Source organism: Bombus vancouverensis, chromosome 16 (assembly GCF_051014615.1).
Source record: "Bombus vancouverensis nearcticus chromosome 16, iyBomVanc1_principal, whole genome shotgun sequence".
NCBI classification, from domain to species: domain Eukaryota; kingdom Metazoa; phylum Arthropoda; class Insecta; order Hymenoptera; family Apidae; genus Bombus; species Bombus vancouverensis.
Genome location: NC_134926.1, coordinates 10,577,935 through 10,597,544, shown reverse-complemented (window position 1 = coordinate 10,597,544; position 19,610 = coordinate 10,577,935). Strand labels below are relative to the sequence as shown.

The following is a 19,610-nucleotide window of genomic DNA, read 5'->3' as shown; positions in this document are numbered from 1 at the left end:
CGTTTACGTTTACGCTGACATTCTATCTCGGAGTCTTACAACCTAAACGTCTTATATCAGCTTGCTCTGCTAACGTCGCGCACCTCTTTGCCACTGGCCATTCGAGAATTTGTGATTCTACATTTGGACGATTGCATTTAGTAGATAAGTTTGAAAAAAATGACTACGAAGAATTACGATTTCAGGGATCTGTGAGTGGAAATTAGATCGATCGGTAGGAGGATAGTCAAATAACAGTCTCGCGAGAGGAATGTCCTGAGGGTGTAGTACGGTTAAGAGTGCAAGGCAGATAAGAACAACGATTGTAAACCGCGTCGACTTTCATGGCAGGCCGGCAAATAATTTATTAGTAAATTGATTTGATTTAGCAGTTATGCGGAGGAATGAATAAATAGCCTGATCGTAATTGAAATATATATGTCGGAGATGAAAGAACACCGGAGTCTGTAAGTGAACAATTGTAGTTATTCAATCCGATTGTAATTATTCGAGAGTCGTGATAGTGAGCTTGGGCTCGAGGCGACAATCAGTCGCCGAACGTAGCCGCGGTCACGGGATGAACGCTTTGTCTAACAAAGGTACGGAGTAATTCTATAGCTCTCCTTAAAAGAAATATTCGTGGCGACACGCGACAGTAAACATTCCAACGGTTTCTGTCACATGTTCGGCTAGCTCGAGGGCCCGTTATAAATCTCAAGATTTAGTCAACTAAAGTCCTTCAAACAGACAAACGGTCTTTGTCCCAACTACGGGAAAATAGGGCAGACCTATTTTTCAACGAGCGGCGTCTCCCACTAGCAACTTTCCCTCCAGGGCGGCTAACATCTTTTTCTAACCACCGATATGGAGATTCACCAATTAACAGCAACGCCAATTTCCCTTACTTTCTGAACGAAGGCTTTTCTCGACGAATCCGATGATCTCGTGTCCTTAGACACACCCCATTATAGTTTTCCTCTGTGGCATCATCGGGACGGGAAAGGCATTCTCGCTCGCGATCTCACTGATGAAAGGAGTATCATCCCGTCGACCGCGGATTCGTTATTGAACCTAGGATCATTGTCATTAGTTTCTCGAGTACCTAACTACCACGGTTATTTGTCCGGTTCTATAATAATCGTATTTGCACTAGTCAATGTCTTCTCTATTGCATAACGACAACGTGTAACCCAAACGAAGATTCGTTTCACGCCCCTAACCCTAATTCTAATGTAAACCCGACATATATTTCATTCGAAGGTTCCGCGATTTTTCAGAGTCTGTCACGACGAGAATGAAATTGTGCAAGGAGATAAGTTAGTTTGATATTTTGTTTACTTTCTCCGAATTGCCATCGTAATTGGAAAATGAAACCGAGGAAATTGGTGCAACTTTTTCAAATTGGCTGCTGGTAACAGCGATTGAATTTCAGTACAGTCAGCTATAGTTTCCATTTGCGTTGCGTGCAATAACCAATTCATTTAGAACCAATCAAATTATCGCGTCGCAGTCTTTCAAATTGCTCAGACGATAATAAAGAAATACTAAGTGAAGCGAGCGTGTTCCAAATGTGGAAAGAAATTTTCGTTGTCGCGAGGAGTTGACGGGCGATCGAATCGGCAACAGGTACACCGAAACCAAATCGTTGTTTTGAAACGAACAGGAGGGAGAGAGCGTGTTAGAGAGGGAGAGGCGTTACGGTCGTCGAAACCGATGACTCGAATATTGGCTAAAAATGCAAATTGTCCCTCGTTCGAGCGCGCACCGCGCATCGGCTGTGAAGTAATTGAAAACACGCGTCATCTCCGGCTACGATGAGGGGTCCTGGCGCATCGCTTCCGGTACCGTTCGACTTCCGCTTCGCTACTCTCTAAAATTGCGCCGAACTGCTCTTCGAAGATGGCGTTTTCTGGTAGCCGTCCAACATACACGTCGTTGACCGCGGTTGTACAAACGTAATCCTATCTTGCACTCTCCGTATAAGAGTATTAAATCGTCTGTGTACGTCTAGGTGTTTAACTTTGCTTTCGTAAGATTTTACGAAATGAAACGGACCGGTAGTAGGAGAAGGCAGACATCGTTAGCAGAGAACCGTGCTAAACATCGGTGTGGCGTCATCGTTCATGCGTCACCGTCGATATCCGTAATGCGGATACACCGATTGCCAATTAGCGGCTCGATGTCGATCGATCGTAAGCCACCGGCTGAGCACGGTCGACCGATCGTACTCGTTAACGACAACCTCGAAAGAACCCATCGTCTCGGATCGGAGAATTCTCTGGGATCTTCGCGATCATCCCCCGATTTCACGGTCGAGCTTCGTCTCCTCGGAGAATAAGACACCCTGTATGTACGTTATCTTGCTATGGACTAGCTTACGAGAGCAAATCGCTTGTTTTTTTAGGCTCGAATACGGATCGTGTAGCTGTCCAGTGAAATCAAGAACTCGATGAAAAACGAAAACGCGGGTCAGTTCGGTCTGCCACAGATCGACTAACGTGCCGTTAGTCCACCATCCAGTTATAAACCGTCTCTCAAACGCACCCTAAAACTCGCCCGCGTCATCAACATCGTAAACATCAAGAAGATTCTTGTCGGGTCTCCTCTCTTCTTCGTTCCAATAAAAACAACGAAATGGACGCGCTAAACGTAGCTGCGAGCTCGGTGGAAATAGACGAGAGAGCCACACTTTGCTCAAAGCGATAATTGCACACGTTATTCCGCGTTAATACCAGCGGATAAAGCGCCCGTGACGCTTGTCCACGTCCTCTCCTTTTATTTCTGGCCGCGAGTTCCTCTTGCACCCTCTGTTTCCGCCGTGCACGCGGAGAAACGGGTCGCGTTTGATTAATTCTGCATCCAACCGTGGCTAATTCTCCGGCGATTAACTCCGAGCAAGGGGCGAAAAAAGAGGGAAAAACGAGAATGTGCGACGTGAGAATGGAAATGTCGAGCGTTCTCTGTTCTCTCGCGCTCTCTCTCTCTCTCTCTCTCTCTCTCTCTCTCTCTCTCTCTATTTGTCCGCCTGTTTGTTTCTTTCTCTCTTCCTCTTTGCGACTTGTTGCAAACGATTCGCGAATGTGCGTGTGCGTTCGCGTGCTCGAATGATAAATGAACGCTTGCTTGATTCGTTTGGAATGGAGACTGGTTTCGAGGAAAGGAGCGACGTTATAGTTTGAGTTATAGTTATTATCGTAGAATAACTTACGGATCTCTGCACCGTAGTTGAAATTTTGCCGATCGTGCTAGGGTTCGGCAACTATCGTCTATCGTTGAATGTCGAGTTTCTGTGATTTTGTAACGTTTTAATCTGTTAATTTTAGTCTATCGGCTCACATTAGTAGCGGCTCATATTTTTTCCAATGGATTTTGTACCATGTTTACTCCGTAGACGGGGATCTTTCTTGAACGAGCAAATTGGAAAATTTCGTGGGTTTCTCGCAAAACGGGCAGGTGACGGACCTTTGGCTCTCTTCCTGAAACAAAGTTACAGGATAGGTAACATTAAGAATCTATTTGGAAGGCTCGAGAATGCCGTATGAATCTTTCTACACATTTTCGAAGATTTTCGTCCACTGAAAAACGTGACGAATGTAACCGACCCCGATTTCGGTTTCTGGTAACCGTTGAAACGTTTACGGAGCGAGGCTCGAGATTATAATATTCGTACCATTGTAATATTTGTACTATTATCTAAAATTATTAACTAAAATTACGTATCTGAATATGAAATTAATAAAATTGAACTTAGCATAAAGTAGAACCGATCGACATGGCCTTTAAGAATCTCACGTAATCCCTGTACCGATATAAAATGAAATTATAATTCTACGATATAAAACGATCACGCTTATGAGAAACACGCGATCAACTATAACGTACACGTGGTACGAAGAACGCAGCGAAACACACAGAGATTCGAGAACAAAGAAGTCGTCAAATCTACGTATCCCGTTTGCCAAATAAAATTGCAATCCTCCAACCTGGAAGAAAAAACGAGAATTAGCAACGCGTTCATCGACGATGCGCGCATCGGAACGTACAAAAGCTTGAACAGCAACAACGTCCGATATATCCGCGAGCAAAGCAAGATCCAGCGGTGCAACAACCGTGGAATACGGGGAATCGTGGCGCGTTTGGCTCGCAGCCACCCCTCGAGCTTCTTCACCCTGCCGACACTGGTCAAGCCTCATTTTTCTTTCTTTTTCTTTTTATCTGTTTCTTCCTTTGCCTCTTTCCTTTTTCCTTTTTCTTTTTACGCGAACGGATATTTTATTCAGCGGCACTCGACCGGCTCACGGCTCTCGGCTCTCGCGGCCGTTTGATATCGCAGTCTCATTGCATAAAACCCGAGGCTTGCATAAAACAGCGAACCAGGCGTTTTCTCCAGGCACGACGGCTGCGAGAAAGACAGGATTCGCCTCCTCGTGGACAGGGGAGAAAGGAACTCGGTGGAAAAAAATTCATCTGACGGAGGATTAAGCGACACGGGCAAGCTTCCGCGTGTCGAGTTGCCGGAGGGTGCGTAGCGATCGATCTGTCTGACGATTCTCACGCGTCCCTCGTTTTCTTTTCTTCTTTATGGCATATTGTCGATGTTTATTTGTCGTTAGATTGCGATTTGTCTCTATAGAATTTCCTGGGTTTGCGAATAGAATCGAAGAGGTGGTAGAATGGAACCAAAGAACAGGGATACGCCAAGAGACGACACTCCGAGCGGCACCTTCGACGTTACTCGATGGCTTGTCCATTCGAATTGGCTCTAGAGACAAGCGCGTTATTCGAAACGACTAAACTCGATGCGCTTCTTTGCTTCGCTTTAATCAGAGTCGTGCACTCTGTACTGTACTCTCGCGTCTTCGAATTTTCTATAATTATACGACGGTGTCGATGAAAATTCGCATGTCTACAAATTGTTATAGTATACGAAAGAAAATGGTTCGTAACGTGACAAAAGGCGAATGAAACGCAGAATCAGAACGTTTTATCAACTTTAAGCTCTAACAATTTTGCACTGCAATTTCAATTGAATCTGTGTGTGAGCATGACACAGCGTTACAATACGACAATATGACAGCGTTGCTCGACGATATTCGACCAACGCAAGGCGCGTGCATAAGTCTTTGGCCAACGAGACGTTTTACCGACTCGTTTCACGACTTATCCCCGTCATCGAGTCGCAATCTTGAACGCCAGCACGACAGTTTAGGTTCGTAAATTAGATCTGTGTCATGTGGCAGCGGTCGATTCGCGGGTTGGACCGAAGGATGAGGGGCGACGTTGAGGGTTGCTGTGCCACGAGGTTGTGGAGGGAAACGTTGTAACAGCACGATCCGTGGCGGCTTAACCGGCAAAGCCGAAGTAAGACCTTCGGCGAAATTTCTATTTCCGTGAACGTCGTGTTGCCGCGCTGTTTTAGTGGTTGAGGGACGAAATTATCCTCCTGCTGTTACACGACCACCCTCTTTCTTTGATCTCTCGAGTCGTTTAAACGCGACGAAGGCTCGTGGTAACTCGAGGACACGTGGATGTTCGTTTTATTCGATTTTATTCGATTTTATTCGATCGGGTATCAGCAGTGGTGTATCTAATAACGATGACATTTATGCTTCGTGACTATTCATTTACGTGTGAAAGAGATCTAATCCCATATGACCAGCAGATAGTAGATAATCTAAGAAAAGTTCTTAAAAATCAGTTGCATTTATCGCTGTTACACGCGAGTCCCCCGTTCAATTTGTAAATATCTTTGTACGGTAAAATACTGCCTGGAACTTTGAAATCTTTAGTTTTACTCTCGCGCTTCAACTTTTGAATTTTAAAGGATCGTTCGAAAGACTCGGCAAAAACACGGCGAATAATATTTGTCGGCTACAAAAAGCAGCTTCCTACGGTCTGGAAACGAGGTTGAGGATTTACAGCGGCGACGATCCCGGCAACGAACGAAACCGGTCTCTAAGTACACTTTAATTAGCCGGCGAGCAAACAATCAAGCTCCTAAGCCAGCGATTTACACGGGGAGGATGCGTGCGGATACGGAATTACCATCTCGATGCCAGAAGCGACTCGTTTCCAAGAAACCAGATTCTGCTACCAACGATTTTCGCTGTTTCGGCTATCAGCTGGCAACTCTCGAGAGCCCTCGCGCTGCCTTATCTATTATCGAATAGTAAATCCAATAGTACAGGGTAACTGTACTCAACGCGAACACCTGATGTTATTAAAAGCTTTCCAAAATGAGAAACACGCTGACGTCGAAAGGGGGCAAAATGAATATTTCGATACTCTTACGTTGATAGATAATTACGTAGAAACAACGATCGGCTGGATCCGACGATAAATTTCCAAGCGAAGCTACAGCGCGAATACGTTTGTCTTTTAGTTTCCGCCGTTGCCGATTGATCTCGTCGGTTACTTACTGAGATATCGCAGCGTTCCAGACTGCAGTTGCTGTTTCGCGTTAGATACAGTTAACCCACTTTACGCATTTTCGGCTGAAAGCGTCTCGGTAAACATTGCCACCGCTCCCAAAAACGAAAAATAGTATCCGAGAGGATTATTTTCTAACTTCGACTCGAATAATACTCGCCTTGTAAGCTTGCCAAATAATCTTTTACCGCGCTAATTTAACGGTATTTCTTCGTCTCTGTAATAATTCGTCGTTTATTTTTACCTTTCCAATTTTCTTTCACTTTTGTCGTGCTTAGCTAACGTTTCCTCTGTCTTTCTGTGTTCCAGGTAGGTCTAGTAAGCAATAAATTGATTTGTGTTCTGTGCACGAAGGGAAAGTACGTGCGAAGATTCTAGACAGTATGATGATGGCAAACCTACCCCCCGTTATGCTGCCACCCCTTACCGACTATGGGATGCTGACTCCTACCCTCGGAATAAAGGTGAGTCGCCATCATCCAGTTTGGATTGGCAGCGTATCTTTCAAATTTCAACGAAATTACAAATTACAAATTTAAAAGAAATCTCTGCAGAATTCACAGAATAAGGAAATTTCCGAAGGAACGCATTTATCGAACGTTATTGCCGAAACGTATATCTATCGATCCTTTCAGCGGTAAAATACGATTAGCACAAATATATTGTAGCACAAGAAGCCACAAAACATGACACGAACGAATAATACCATTGCTTATCGTTATCGTTTCTTTAAGACGTTAAATGTCGATATTTTTTTTATCTACCGTATTTTAAAAAGAAAACGACACTTGGCTAAAACATTCGCGAAACGTATTTTATTTCTGTGAAATTTCTGTGCGCGTACCACATTACGGCGCTAAACGATTTAACGTTGATATCAGATACGAATCATCGAAAAAAATATCCTACAAGCGTGTGATAAAAATGTTTCTCATTCCGTTGAAAGAATTTCCTATTACGTGCAATACAAGAAAAAAAAAAAAAAAAAAAAAGAAAAAGAGAGAGAAGTTGGCATCACAAGCATGAAAAAGAAATTGAAGGAAGCAAGTTTCGTTCTTCGAGTGTAAATTCGGTGTAAATTCTTTCCAAACGATTCGTGGCACTGAGAAATTATCTTAGAGCTTGTTCTCCAGATGCGTCCGTTTTGAAAAAACTGGTTGCCGCTGAAAGGATTAATCAAACGCGAATTCGATCCGCGGAGCAAGAAATCGGTACGTAGTGGATGAACGATCGATCGAACGAAAATTATCGAAATACTAGAAAACGTTGAATTTGGATAAAAAGGATAAAGATGAGTCGGTGTCAGGGGTAAGTGAACCAACGTCGTACACCCTTTCCGAGCTTTCTCTTGTCTCAGTGATTATTTTCCTGTACAGCACCGTTGCCGAAAGCGTACTTGATGGCGTGTAGAGCTTGCTTCTTTTGCCACGTCGCGAGCACGTGACGCGTCATTTCCTTTTTCCTTTATTATTTCCGTGTTTTCTTCAGTTTCTCTATCAATGTGAAGAAGGCATGCTTTTGTCGTTGTTAAGATGTTTTTATACCATGTATATGTATGTATTCGTGTGTCTCGATGGTCGTTCTTTGGCTGGATAATTTCCAACGTCTGGTAAGTGATGAAAAGTTAATTCTACGAAGTTTTTCAGATGCCATTGTTCTTGCGACGTTCGTACGTATCCGCGAGACACCGTTTGAACACGCGACGAATAAATTATTACCTATTGAAGTAGAAATTTCAAACAACGTCGATTTTCTTCCATCTGTAGGGTTTTAATCAATTTTCACTCTTGCTCTTTTCGATCGCGTAATTCGTCGCTCTTTCGGACTCTTTGTCCGTTATACGCTTTTTCTGATGTTTTAATTCGGCAAATGGACGCACGCGTTAATGCAGAGAGACGTTAGAAGCATCGTTGGCGAAACTGATCGAGGCGTAAACCCGGTCGCGGTCGTTCCATCCGAATTCCTATCGCACTTTCGCGTTAACGGCCCTCGTTTCGAACCGTACTGTTTAATATTTACGGCTGGCTAGCTTTTACTGCAACTTTCGACCGATGTTACGATCCCTTTTATTAGCAGAAACGTTTCGCTTTTTGTCTCGATTTTGATGCTCCATTTTTATCGAACGAACGCTTTAAATTCGCAGTGATGCCTTATGTAGTGTTATTAGATCGGCTAAATATAAGTTTGTTATATCGCTAATTTGTACGAATTGGTATTATAATTTCTTCTTCTTCTATTAGAAAATATCTAAATTAGTAATATGAAATAAGTGGTTCAAAAATATGTCGAATATGCTACACTGAAATTTATAGGAAAATAGAAGACGGATATTTGCAAATGAATGAAAAAGAATGAAGAATGACGTTGTTAAATGTCTGCGAACCACGGTATATTAATTAAAATTCCTCCGGAAATACTTGCGAGGAATCTACGTGGCTACCACTGATACGATATCTATCGATGTGTTGGTCGAGGACGCGACTAATTTACCGCGTGGTTTTGTGTCCTGAAAACACGAAAACAGGGAATTAATTTTCATATTGAGCGAACCGTTTTATTTCCATAAAATAACGAATTCTTATTTGTATTTTCTACATTTCCGCAGACGAATACCGCGAAACTGAACGTCCGAAGTTTTTGCGCGTTTGATAATCGGAGAACTCGAAAGTTCGAAAATTTCCAGATCTACAGATATCCGATATTTTGTAATCTTTTCACGATCCGACGATGTAAAAATTTGAAAGCTTGTAAACTCGAGAATGAAATTGTCGCGGCGCGAGGTCGCGCACGAAAATTCTAATTCGTGAAACGAGAATATCTAGATCCAAGTCGGTTTTCTAAAGCCGGTACAGCGTTGCGATGCAACAGGTCTCGACTGCTATCCGTGGCCATTCCGCGTCGGACAGAGGATCCGAATCGGTTCAGTGAGCTTATGAAACTTATTTCTGGTGACTTTGTGTCTATTAGGCTATTCAAAGGCCTTCTCTTAATCCTCTTTCACCCTCGCGCCCATTTCCATTTTCCCCATTCCGCATTTTCATGCACCTTTAAAAATTCTTCCGTTGTTTGCTTCGTGTCGACGATCACGCCAAGCCCTCTCTAGCCTCTTAAAGCATTCAAATATTTCCCTTTCTTTGTTCTTCCTTGAGATTTTGCGCGGCTTGTTTTATGTTTTATAAGACACTCTTTCGTATACCGTTCGAGTCGAACAGTAATTTGTTTTCTGATCAATTTTACTGTTTTTTCAATCGATATAGATATTCCTTGCATAATTTAATCGTCGTGTCTCTACGGTATTTTATATTAAATTTAATAATGTTGCAGGTATATTACAGGAACTTTGGGTTATTGAAATTTGGAAAAGATTTGGTTAATAGGGATAATTCGTTGATATCCAAAGAGCATAGGATACTTTCGTCGATAATTGGTAATGGCGATTAAATTTCAGATTCTCTGTTTAGCCAAAAGATAATATCACTTACGAAATTCACGAGATACTAAAGACCATTTTCTACGATCCGAAGCGCAATATCTCGCCCCCTGCTATAGCGAGCAGCAACTAGTGGCGCGAAATTACAAACGATTTTCGCGCCCAAAGCGGCCATTCGGCAATTAAAGGGATTCGCCGTGATTTTATGGTCGCCTGTTCCCGAACCGCGTGCCGTTTCAGCTCGATCGCGTTCTTTCGAAACGACCGGGGCTTTCTCACGGCGATAACCATTGCCGTTAGGCGAGTTTATAAAGGCTGGAATGCAAAACAGCGAATGCGACGCCCCGTTTCGTAGTCGGAGAACGAAACGGGCCTCTTCCGCGAAAACTGGACCTGTGAATCACTTTAAGACTCCGAATGTATCGCGTTGGATTTCATTCCCTGCCTTTATGCAACATTTACCTAACTTTTCACTCAACTTTTCTTTCTCTGCCCTAGTTTTTATTTTCGGATTCAAAGTACTAGTTGGTTCGCGCGATGTGAAATACGTGGTATCGCCTGACCAATCTGCCACGTCACTTTCCTTTTAGGTAAATAATCGTGCGTTTATTTGTTTTTCCGATTTACCAATTAACGTCCACCTCTTTTCGTCGTTAAAAATTGTGAAATTTTCACCTTCGAATGGAATTTTTCCTCGAACGTGTAATGTGTATTATCAATTTCCGTGTTTGCCACTTTAACGCGTATTATTAATTTCCATGTTTACCATCGAACAGAGGAAATGGAAATAACGATTAAAAAGGAACGAAATTTTAATATAGAAATAATTTTAATATATGTCGGAGATAAGAGGATACCGGTGCCTTCCCTCTGAAACCTCGGGAAAATCCATAAAAACATTGTAATTAAAATCTACATTTGTAACTAAACGATTTGCCGTCATTCTAACCGATTGTATTTGTTTGAGACTTGTGACAATGAGCTTGGGCTCGAGGCGACAATTAGTCGCCGAACGTAGCCGCGGTCAACGGGACGAACTCTCCATCTAACAAAGGCATTGAGTAATCCTATAGCTCTCCTTAAAAGAAAGATTTGTAGCGGCACGTGGCAGTAAACATTCCAACGGTTTCTGTCCCGTAGCTAGCCACACGCAGGTCCTATTCTCCGGGCAGGATGTTTACCAGATGTCGACGCGTCTCCACAGTACGTGATCGGCTAGCCCGAGGACCGTCATAAACACTAATATCTAGTTACCTAAAATCCTTCAACAGATACACAGTCTTTGTCCCAGTTACGGGAAGACAGGAGAGACCTATTTTTCCACGAACGACGTCTCCCACTAGCAACCCTCCCTCAAGGGCGGCTAGCATCCTTTTCTAACTACCGATATGGAGATTGGCCAATTAGCAGCAACGTCAATTTCCCTTACTTTCCGAACGTAAGATGTCCCCGACGAATCCGATGATCTCGTGTCCTTAGACACACCCCGTCATAGTTTTCCTCTGGGGTATCACCGGGACGGAAAGTCATTCTCTCTTGCAGTCTCATCGACAAAAAAGGATTAACTCCTTACGGTCAGCGAATATTAACACAGAATCCGACTTAGATTTTTTGCGAGTGCGTACGACTACCGTCCCGTTGTCCGCGGATTCGTTATTGAACCTAGGATCATTGTCATTAGTCTCTCGAGTATCTAATCACCACGGTTACTTGTCCGGTTCTATGGTAATCGTATTTGCACTAGCCAATGTCTTCTCTGTCGCATAACGACGACGCGTAATCCAAACGAAGATTCGTTTTACGCCCCTAACCCTAATTCTAATGTTAACCCGACATATATATATCTTTTAATATAGAAGACAATCGATATGTCAGAATTTCCAAATTCAATTCCCTTTGAATACGAATCTGTCTCTTTATACAGGCTGTCTCGTTATCGAGGCTACTCTCGTCTCGAACGAAACTTACCTTGTTTCGAGGGGTATACGTGCCTTCGAGATTTCAACCTGATCTTTGTTTTTCAAAGTGAAACTGCACGCTATCCCCTCTTGTACGCCAATCGATGCAATTTTTAAAGCCCTACAGGAAAATATCAAGTATTCGTATTAAGCATCGAGGTACTTGGGTCGACGAACGATTTCTACGAACGAGTTTTAAAGGATTTTTTAACTTTGATCTCGTAAAACATGTCGTGTTTGAAACATGCTGGGAGATACGTGAGTGGGTAGACTAAAACGAGACACCCTGTATATCCTGGCGAATTTTCCATTTTGAAAGCGGCGAGGTTGTCCTTTGGATGGTAAAAGAGCACATAAAAAGATAAACGAACCGGGGGATACGTCGTCAATTGACTGACTGTTAGACATTATTGGAGATGAAACGACGGTTGATCGAGTGTGATGGATTTCTGCTCCGTCGCAGCCACCTCTATTCACGCAAATAATTATCTTGCCTCGATAAAACGTGGGACGTAGGGTAAATGATTGCACATCTATCGGACCTTCTACCCATTAAAAATCATTCCTGGTAGCCACGATGAAAAGAATATTACCGAAAATCGATTTCCTCCCGTGTATATTACTTGAAAGGGAGTCGAAGACCTTTTTTCAACTGGAAATTGAATTACGGGCAGACATTTGGAAAATGGAGTACAATAATTTAAAGAAAGGCGTTTTTTCAGTTTTTAAGGTTGATCGAATGCTTTGTTCTAAGAAAGAAAGAAGAGAAGAAGAGAAGAAGAGAATGGCAAAAGTAGCGAATATAATGAAATTAAAAATGCGCTATTCCGCGTCTAGTCAAGAAAAAAAAGGAGAAAAAAAAGAAGACTACGAAAAGTCTACCTTGTTTTTAACTCGAACGATTTGGCTGTTGGGACGATCGTGAGACGTTCGTTAATTGTCTATTAAGAAGCATTCTTCGCTGTTCGAACGATACCGGCGATCATCTCCGTTCTGAAACGTATATAATACGATAGACAGAAATTTTCTGTCAGAAGACTCGGTACCAGACGAGAACAGACGAAAAATCGAGAGGAGAATCAAAGGTGTTCGGAGAAGGCTTCCGGTTTTCAGGAGGACGTCTATGCCGCGGTATTATTTTTGCGAGGAAAATTCTGGGCGTGATGGCGCGACAAGGCTGATTTGAATTTTTCTCGATGCGCCCGCGGCTCTTCCCGGGACACGTCCCATCGAATATTCCATAAATAAATCGGCGTTTAATAGAAAATCGGCTGGGAACCGCCTCATCGCTCACTGTCACGCCGCGGCTCGCGCGCTATCTCAATAATATTCAGTTTATAAAGTTTCGATGGCGTCCTTATTACGCCGAAGAGACTCACTGCTCTCCCTTCTCGGTCTTCGCCCTCCTTAACACCGATTTATCCCGTAATTCTAGTTTATTAGCTATTTCTCGCCGACGAACAAGAGCGATAGTCGCGGCCGCGCGAAATTACTATCCGATGGCATCTTCTTCGTTTCGAAATTTGTCGAATCCTCGAAAGTAAAGACCTCGGAGTCTATGCTCGGAAAAGCTTTGTTTTGCTTAAATTTCGAAAGGAATTCGTCGAGTATCTACTCGCCGAACTAATCTCATTTTTTCTACAAAGAGCATGATGTTTGTCGCAGTATGTCGTTTAAAAGAGTCGACTCCAGAATTGAAAGAAGAATTGAAAGTTCCCCAGGCATTTTTGAGCAAAAAGGACTCTGATTTCACAAAGTTTCTTGAAAAGTTATTGGTCGTCGTTGGTTTCGAAGATTTTCTACGATACAAAGATTCCTCTTCTCCATAGAGCGTACAACAGCTCTAAAAATAGTCTAATTATAAAGGTGGAAGGAAAATTTCGTGCAAAGATAGATCGGAGACGATCAGCTTTGTCTCGATTCCCCCGCCTCAGAGAGAGGAAGTCGGAGAGAAGAGGGTGAAAAGGGGGTGACAACCTCTTCACAGGTGCACGCTGTAGCCAGTTAATTGAATCGCTTAATTAATTTTGTAGTCTTTAATTAAACGTAAGAAAAGACACTACGGGGAGCCGATAATTTTGATGAGATTCAGGATGCCGGAATTAGGAAAGAGGGCTGCTGATAACGCGTTTAATACTTGATCGTAACCAGCACGTGGTCGTCGGACCAACCATCTCCGAGTTACTCACCGTCGAGGAATCCATTTTGGTTCTGCATATGTTATCGTTGATTTGGTAATTTAAGTTCGATCAGGGGAGGCGGCGCTGAATTTTTCATCCTAAGGCGACTAGAACCTCGTCGTGTTATACGGGCTGGATATTTTACGCTTTATAGGGGCCGTAAACTGAAGCTTATTATCTGAAGATTTAAGACGTAAATGCATGATTCTTCGCGAAGGTCGCGAATAGTTGGCGGTTCGCGACCTTAAAATCGATTGCACGATATAACGGGTTCAGCGAATACACGACGAGTAATTTGCGATGCGTTTAGTTTGAAGGTTCGAGTAGCTTGTTATATCTCGGCCGCGACTGATCGTGTGCGAGTCTAGAGTCTGAGACCCGTATCCCTCGTCCCCTTCCACGAGGGTAGGATGCATCGGATTCTGTTCCTGATAGATGGCTGAGTGCCGACCGACCAGGAACTGGCTAATTATTTATTAGTTCTTGGACAGTGGTATCGTCCGTGAAAACATCGGCTTCAGGATATTGGAGCGGATCACGCGTCACAGAACCCAAGATAACGATACCTATCGCTCGCGTAGTGCCGGGACTAAGACTAGTTTACGATGCTATTGAGATTTATCGCTATCGAGGTGCGGGAAGAAACTATGTATTATCCCCGGTTAACCTTAAAGTCAGAAGTTCTTGCAGCTCTAAACGACACTAAATGAAAGTGAATGATAACGATACGCGAATAAAATAAAACAGTCGAAAATAGCTGCGAAGCGTCGTAAACTCGGTTTAAGCCATCTATGCGTGAAACCTTAACAAAAACGGTAATGACGCGATGAGAAAAGGAAAAGAGATCTGCAAATTTTTAATCGTGCAATTAGTTGCACGCAGGCACGAAAAAGCGGTGTCGCCGATTCGCTTCAAGGATCCATTTGCACGTGCCATTGAAGAAAACTCGTTATTCCGGTGAGGAATGTAATTAAAAAAACGCGGCTTAGATCGAAAACGAAGCAGCAACGGGCATTGTGAGCTTTCCGAAACGACCGTAGAAAGCGGTAGATGGCCGTAGGTGGTGTACGGCGTGTACATAGCCGGAATGGTGGTAATGGGGGCCGTAGTCAAGCCGGCCAACTGAAATCCAGCGCCTAGGTCGAAACAAAGCGGAAAGCTTGTCCGTGCAAACAGCGAGCGGGCAGCCATTGCTCCGCGAAACTTTAACAATGGTTATTGTTTCGACACGGGTCTGTAACGGGCCTAATAAAATGCGCGGAAGCCGCCGGTGGAAAAAAAGCGGCGGCAGCGGAAAAATCGGCTGGAGCGAAGTAGCTGGATGAAGTAAAAGTCCGAGGCGAGAGAGGAGAGACGACCTGTGCCTCTCTCGTTACCGTTTCTAACACGCTTTCTCGTGTTTTATACCGTGCAAGTTCCCCCTTGTTTGCTGCCGCTGCCATTCCCCCCGATTTTCGCGTGTTTTCCCTCGTGTTTCTCTTTTTTCCGGTTCTGTTTGGTTTTTGCGATCGGGCTAATGATTCGAGTCAGTGTTTTAGAGGAGTTGCCAGGCATTTGATCGCTTTGGTAGTTTTCCCGACGGTTTTTCGGTTTTTGGGGCAAGTTTTGGGCCAAATAGGAATTTATTTCTTATCTGCTGGATGTAAAAATAAACGCTCGACATTGTACATTTCATACACTTTTCCGTATTACTTATATTCTGCGTATCTGTCTATTTTGAAATTTCCCAAACTGGTAGATGCGTAGTCCAACTATGAAATAAATTCAATCGCGTTCGGTTCCTTTTTGTAGCCACTGTACAGTGTACACACTTACCGTTACACAATTTCGAAACTGGTGAAACTCGCCCCTAATAGCATTAGACAGCGTCGCTGAGGGCGGCGTGGAACGATATTGGTCGCCAGTAGCACGGTTCGGTTCTAATTTAGTTGATTCGCACGGTGCAGCGGCAAAACGGATGGAAAAGGAGGGGGTGGTCGCAACAAAGAGCTGATTCGAGATAACCGTGGTCGGGACGCGATGCGCCCTCGTTGGAGATCGAGAGCTCGTTTGCCTGCAAGTTAACGTGTATTTTGCAAGATCTTCGGCCGAGTATTCGTCGGGCGTTCGTTGCGGGAGCGTGTGCATATTTCAATGGAACGAACGTTTCGTCGTGGAACGGCCCACCCTCGCTTTCCGTAGCCCGAACTCGAGGCATTTCGATACCAGCCTTTGATTCGCTGCCTCGCATCGCGACGTCGCCGATGATCGAGCTTCCTGTGCTCGCGACAACCGCCGTTGTTTGATTTAGTATCAAAGCGAAGTATGCGCTTGTGCGCGTCGTTTGACGTCGTGGAAATTCTTTTTGGCGGCCTTTAACTGGTTTGTCGTGTGACGGTAATCAGCGTTGTTCGATATAGTTTGAGATACGGGCTTCTTCGTATCGGATAATGCTTATAGAAAATTTTTGCGCAACTTCTACTTCATTTTTTGCAGCAAATGATAACGATTTACGAGGATCGTACGACGAACGTTCTCTGCAGAAACGACGATGTTTGCTCTGGTTTAACGCGATTTATAGAAATGTAATTATGCGAAAGTACCAAAGTTCTCGTAGTGGATGTTACCGATTGAAAAGCTACGATGGATGTATGATAATATCTTGCGTTCGGGCAGTGTGCGTTGTTCGATCAAGTTTGGAGTATAGAACTGTTTGCATCGTTTGATGCATCGTAGTGCGTAATTATCTACGGCAGTTAATGTACCATTCGCTACGATATAACAGCAGTCAATAACTCTTTATACTCGTCATCGATGATCGATACAGTTCGACGGAGGTCTTTATAGTAATCACTAGTGGTGTGATACTGAATTATGACTAGAAACAAATGACTGTGATCAAGAGTGATTAATAGCAGGTAATGAGAGGTAATAGGTGAGCGATGAATTACAGTCACGAACGATCGATGTTGAACAATAAGAAGGCAGATCGTTTATTCGTAATTAATAACGATGGCGTTTCCACGATTTATAAAATCGGTGGTAATTGTAAATTTGGAAATTATTGGAAATTGAAAAAATGCTACGAAAGAAAGTTATCGGGAAAATGAAGTATCAGACTTGTCTAGATTTCAGACGACGTTAATTTTTAGACTTTGTCAAACTTGAAAGTTCTCTGATCCACGAATTCGAAACTCTTGAAAGCGAATCAACCACTTCCCAAAATATCCACCTTCAAACCTTACCTATTCAACCACGATTCCCCAAAGATACAAACTTCTTGTCCGCCGGTTTCGCGTCTCCATTCACCTTCCCATCTTCTTCTCTGTTAAAAGCTCGACTCGCCGAAGCCAAAACATACCCGAATCATCTCGAACTCCTTCCGCCGTGTCAAATATTTCATAATACTGAATATCCAAAATGTACTACTCGTTGTAATACTCGATAAATCAACAAGTTTTTCCTCAGATTCCACTTCTTTATGCGTGGACACGAAGATATGCGTTTGTAAAATAATCTGAAATTTAACGATAATATTGCGCGCTGAGATAATTTATGAGATTAATTTACGACGAGGTTTGCACTCGCATCGTCGTATCGTCAAAGCGATGACCATCCTGTTTTCAAAGCTAGCATTTTTCCGTAGTTGTTGGAAGGTCTGGTTGGACGTCTTGCGATTTACCTTTTCCACGAAATTAACTTCCGCCGCTTCGAACAGCTTCGAAACGATGTTTCGGGCAACGACGACGACGACGACGACGACGACGACCTTGTCTGTAATTAAACTAATGGAAACCCAGCCGGCGCTTTTGTGCGAGTCGAGGGGTGGTGTACAGAAGGGAGTACAAGCCGGAGGGGGTGAAAACGGACAAACATCGGGACGCCAAACCATTGAAATTCGCGGGGCGACTGGGTCAGTTGAAAGCCGCGAAATTCCCCCAACGCGTACGCCCTGAAAAATTATAAAATTCCCTGGCAACCTTCTCTCCGTGCATTTTTAGTTTCTGCGTGTTGGTTTTTGTTTGACGTCTGAATTAACGAGCTGTAAATTCGTTTCGAATTTTGACTTATGGTTGGGATGACCGCTACCTTATATATTTTATTTGATTTTTGATATTCATCGTTTTTATCGCTTCAAGAGAGTATTATTATAGACAATATTACGAAATATCGTAGTATGTTAATTGCAAACGAATTATAAGAATTTCAATCTGTCGATCAAAGCGATAAATATAAATAAAAGCAATATTTTCCCTTGCTTTCGACCACCGCGTATTTGTAGAAAGCCATTGATTTCCGGTGTCAGATTTTTTACCAAGCTCCTGGGCGAAAAAAAAGAGAAACGGTTGAAGTATCCACTTCTCGAAACGCATCGGTGGTTACAACTCTTGACTAAAACAAGACACCACTCTGCAACTTTTTCCATAAAAGCCCAAAAAATCTTGGGTTTTTTTCGTCGGTAGATTTTTCTCGTGCAATTTTTATGCCGTTTTCATAGTCTTTACGGGTGTAGGAAGCGCAGAAAAATTTCTATTCTTCATTAATATTAAAAATAAATATAAATAACCAGAAAAAAATTATTATTCAAAAAAACTTAAAAATCCAGGGTAGAAATTTAAAATAATTTGATGTTCTTTATTTTTCTCAACAAGATTAACTACGCTGTAGTTCGTGGTTACCGCTGGTTAACTATCTTTTTATAGGCTGTAGGTCGGTTTAAGACAATCGACTGTATTTAAAAAATACAATGTGTAGTTGGAGAAGTAAGCAAAACATATTGTATTGTGTAAATTACGCTAGACCAAGCTGTATTAAAACTGAATTTTTGAGTCATCGTATCGAATCACTAGACTGGATAATTATTTGTAGAGAGACGGGGATGGTATCCTTCAGGCTCGTTACGGCGAATGTTCGGAAACGTCTCGATCGAAAGTTTTTCACGGGTAAGACTGCGCGCAGGTGGGAAATAATGGATTCAGTTGCTCGGGAGAGAGTGATTAATGGCTCCGCCGGAGCGTTTAAGATATAATTAATTAGTGGGTTAAGTAAGTTGCTCGACTTTAAACAGTTTTCAAGTTTTATTAGATCCACCAACCAGCATTTAGTTTAATGTATTCGTATTGACCGAAAGTTGTTTCGCGCAACGATTTATAATATTTTAGAGGATTTTCTCCCCTCTTTGCTTTCGATCGATCTGATCGAGTCAACTGAAACACCTTACGTAGAATATTCAAAGTACAGTGTCTGCTGCGATGTATTTAACGAGTAGAACAATTCTCCGAATTCTATTAATAAAGTCCAGTGTTTTAATTGTTCGTGTGTATTTACAAAAATGTAAAATCCGCTGTAGACAAAGGAGAGAAATTATATACAGAGGAAGTAGCAGAGAGGACCGCGTATATTCGATGAACGATAATAAGAAGGTTGGGCATTATCGGGTACGATCGTGGAAAATGGGGAAATCGCGGTGCCCCGCCGCTGGCAAATGGAAAACGGATCCCTCGTACGATTTTAGTGCGCCACGTGCTTCGTACACAACCCCTTTCGATTGCATCGTCGTGTTTTCCTCTTCCTCCAACCGGTGGTAAAGAGTCGAACCGTAACGAAAACCTCTGGAATCCGCCTTCCTGATAATATCGACATCTACCGAAGTCT

General features: G+C 42.9%; 1 protein-coding gene across 14 annotated transcripts in view; it reads left to right on the top strand.

Annotated features, from left to right (window-relative positions):
• The window catches only part of heph (polypyrimidine tract-binding protein 1 heph), a 435,707-nt gene that overhangs the window by 162,594 nt on the left and 253,503 nt on the right, over positions 1-19,610 (top strand). For 4 of the 14 annotated variants that reach the window (XM_076625714.1, XM_076625713.1, XM_033340781.2 and 1 more), the window contains one exon: positions 6,718-6,872. The exons of the other annotated variants lie outside the window; for them this stretch is intronic. In XM_076625714.1, the coding sequence (XP_076481829.1) occupies positions 6,792-6,872 (81 nt within the window). In that variant the 5' untranslated portion in view covers positions 6,718-6,791. The remainder of the gene's footprint in view (positions 1-6,717; positions 6,873-19,610) is intronic. 14 annotated transcript variants of the gene reach the window in all.